Below are 3,120 nucleotides of genomic sequence, written 5' to 3'. Positions count from 1 at the left end.
ATTGCTACATAGATGATGCTAATGGTGTGGATGTCGTGTTGTTGGTCTGCTATGGACATTTGTGTTTGGACCCAATAGCCAGCGAACATTCGTCAAGAGGGGTGGCATTTACGAACATTTTTTATGGCAGTTTCTTCAGAGACGCATGGTAATTTTTCATAGGCGCATGGCATTTTCTGGAAGCAAGAAAATTTTGCGACAAAAACATGCAGAATTTGCCACCTCCTACCACCTAAAAATGCCATCGAAAGGCGTTTGTTTGTCATCCCCTCCTAGGGAACGTTCACCGGTTAGTATTTTCGTTGTGCTTTTGAGTAGTTGTCGCATCTTGATTTGTACGGGAGATCATCTTTGTCTGTAATAATTTCATGTGGTTGGTACTGCTTAATAGGTCTAGTTTTTTCTTGATGACAGTCTACTTTTTCCCATGCGGTGGGTTTCCTTGTAGCGCCCAAACTCCTTGTTTTCTCTTCCCCGCCCATGTTATCTCTCTCTTGAACTCAATGTTTTGTACTTCCGTTATGAAAATTATTAAGGAGAAGGGGAGTAGCCTGGTTTGAAGAAAGAAATTCCGCCACAACATACTAAATTTTTCCTGCAGATCGAATCAAACCAAGTCACACAAATCTAACACCATTCGTACGTATACGTGACCATAAAGTTGGGACTTTATTATCAGTCCACTACTACTCACGCGTCCGTCCCAGCGCAGGCAGATGCACACGTACATGGTACACACGGTCGTTTTCGTGAGAGTAAGCTAGATGGGGGAACACGGCAGACAGCAAGTAACGATGACAGTAGACATGGATGGATGGATGGACGGACGACGGACGCGGCGGCCAGCGACGAGGCAGCTAGTAAAAGCTACTCTAGTTCTTGAGAAGGTAGTCGTCAAGGTCGTGGAGGGTCTTGGCGGCGGTCTCCTTGATGACGTCCGGCTCGGGCACCTCGTCGCTGGCCTTGTCGAAGTCCATGGTCCAGTTCACCACCGCGCCGCCGCCGTCGGCGCCCTTGTCGGTCACCTGCACCGTCACCCTGAAGTTCTTGTAGAAGCTGACCAGCTCGCCGTCCACCACGCTGTACGACACCACCTTCTTCTCGTCGTCCGCCACCTCCACCTTCTCCTTGGCGAACGTCACCATCGGAACCCCTGAATGCACGTGCACTTACAAGCTTATACATACTCGTCTGGACATGTGGATCGTTTCACGACGCGCGCACGTACCCTCGGTGTACTTGATGAGGCGGACGGTGCCGGCGGACTTGCCGTCGCCCTCCACGGTCTCGATGCTCTTGTACTGCTCGGGGAAGATCTTGGGGAACAGCTCCGTCGACTCGCGCATCGCCGTCCACAGCTTCTCCGCCGGCGACTTCACCTCCACCACCAGCTCGACCTTGGACGCCATCGATCGACCGGGATGCAAAGTTGCAACGCGCTCAAAGCTCTTGCCAGCTACTTGATCAGTGAAGTGACTGTGGTGCTTGTGTTTTGGCCATGGCGAGAGCTTGCGACCTTATATAGGTGATCGAGCTGCTAGTGTTCTCCAGAGGGGATTGTACCTGTGGGTGCTACTTGCGCTGCCCATTGAAGATTTTCCGGCAAGATCCATCTACCCATGTCAGGCCCCAATTTATGGCGTCGGTGCTGAGGATCAATGTATATTCATGGGGGTGATAATTCAGAGCAAACGCGCAACCGTCTGCATGTGAGACTGGCTGTACAGGGGTGCAATTCTTGATCTGAAAAAGTGGGCAATAACACTGGTCTGGTTTGCGGTTGGAACCAGGGCCCCCATAAATAAAGTCTGAAATGTTTGATCGACTGATCAATCAAGTCAGTGATCTTGACACAAATCAAATCATCAAGGTGATAGGAGCAGCGGCGAGAGTAGGTGATTAGTTAGCCCCCTGAACACGTTATAGAGTGACACTTAAATTTGTGGAAACAACAGGAGGCAATTAATCAAGTGATGCCCACAGCCATATGTATTATTTTAACCTAAAAGCTTAATAATGCAGCTGCACTAATTGGGCATTGCGAGCGCACGCAGTACACGACAAAAAGCTCACACTATAAAAATAGTAATTAGCATTCTGTGTCATCATTACACTATGAAAAAGGAAAATATATGTTTCTGATCTCGTCGACGCTACCTACTTTACACAAATCGGTCAAGAAACATGTACGTGCATTTATTTGGGCTTAATAAAATTGTAAAAAGTCATAACTTTTGATTCAAGTATCGTAATTCAGATTCATTTTCACTCTTGGGTTTCTCGCGATGAGTTTTTCAAAATTAGATCCCATATGAATATGTTTCGACAAACTTTTTATTTTGAGCAACTTTAGGTGCTAAAAAGGCAACTTTAGTGCTATAGGAAAGCAACTTCTTCTTAGTTTGCCTACCACGATTGCCTATCAACGAGAAGTCATTATAAGTTGCCTCCCATGACTATCTTGTTCACTAAATTCACATATAAGTTGTCCCCCAATGCTTATTAGTGCTACTGCAATATTTGGAGACGTCGAGCGCACCCTCCCAAGCCATTCGATTTTGTCACAAGTCGCGCGCAGATGCTTTCCTGTCTAGTGTGGCGACCGAAGTTATGGTGAGGCCCCTTCCAAAATAACAGAAAAGAGATAATCACTGCAGTTCGTGGAAGAGCCGGCCCCACCCCCACCCCATTTTTCTGTTGGTTACCGTCGAAGAGACGAAGGGAGAAATGGAAGGGGATTCACTCATGCCCCACCGTGATTCTTCATCGGAGCGAGGCAGCAGGCGACCACACAAATCACGGTTGGATTTCAAAAAAACTATCACACAACAAAAGCAACAAAAACTCACAGAAAAAGATACTTGGGTCCCTTTTTTATGCACAATACATGAAAAATAACATAGTTGCCACAATTAACCATACAGTTGCCTAAAATCATGTATCCCATTGCCCAATCCTCATGAACAGAAACATTACCAAGACCAATATCAATAACAGGTATCTAAAGGTTTTAGATACCTTTCAATTAAGTTTGTGTCACAGCGGTGTGTCAAGAATTTCTTCTCTTCGGGGCTGGTGGGGTCCAATGGTATGATCGTAAACACTTGGCGAATGATTATA

The 3,120-nt window shown here is 46.5% G+C and overlaps 1 protein-coding gene across 1 annotated transcript; it reads right to left on the bottom strand.

Moving 5' to 3' along the window:
• Positions 1-569: 569 nt before the first annotated feature.
• Positions 570-1,513, bottom strand: LOC123053575 (MLP-like protein 423). Its single transcript, XM_044477045.1, has 2 exons — positions 1,229-1,513; positions 570-1,153 (listed from the first exon to the last, which is right to left on the bottom strand). Exons 1-2 carry the CDS (start codon positions 1,407-1,409, stop codon positions 873-875), a joined length of 462 nt encoding a protein of 153 aa, XP_044332980.1. The 5' UTR covers positions 1,410-1,513; the 3' UTR covers positions 570-872.
• Between the last annotated feature and the right edge of the window lie 1,607 nt (positions 1,514-3,120).

This window comes from Triticum aestivum, chromosome 2D (assembly GCF_018294505.1).
Source record: "Triticum aestivum cultivar Chinese Spring chromosome 2D, IWGSC CS RefSeq v2.1, whole genome shotgun sequence".
In the NCBI taxonomy this organism is placed as follows: domain Eukaryota; kingdom Viridiplantae; phylum Streptophyta; class Magnoliopsida; order Poales; family Poaceae; genus Triticum; species Triticum aestivum.
This window is presented reverse-complemented; position numbering and strand designations above follow the sequence as displayed.

What these genes read in the sequence shown, in the direction of transcription:
- LOC123053575 (XM_044477045.1), bottom strand. Translation starts at nt 1,409, where the DNA reads ATGGCGTCCAAGGTCGAGCTGGTGGTGGAGGTGAAGTCGCCGGCGGAG. An exon ending in CCTCATCAAGTACACCGAGG is followed by an intron (nt 1,154 to 1,228) that starts GTACGTGCGCGC and finishes ACGTGCATTCAG; the next exon opens with GGGTTCCGATGGTGACGTTC.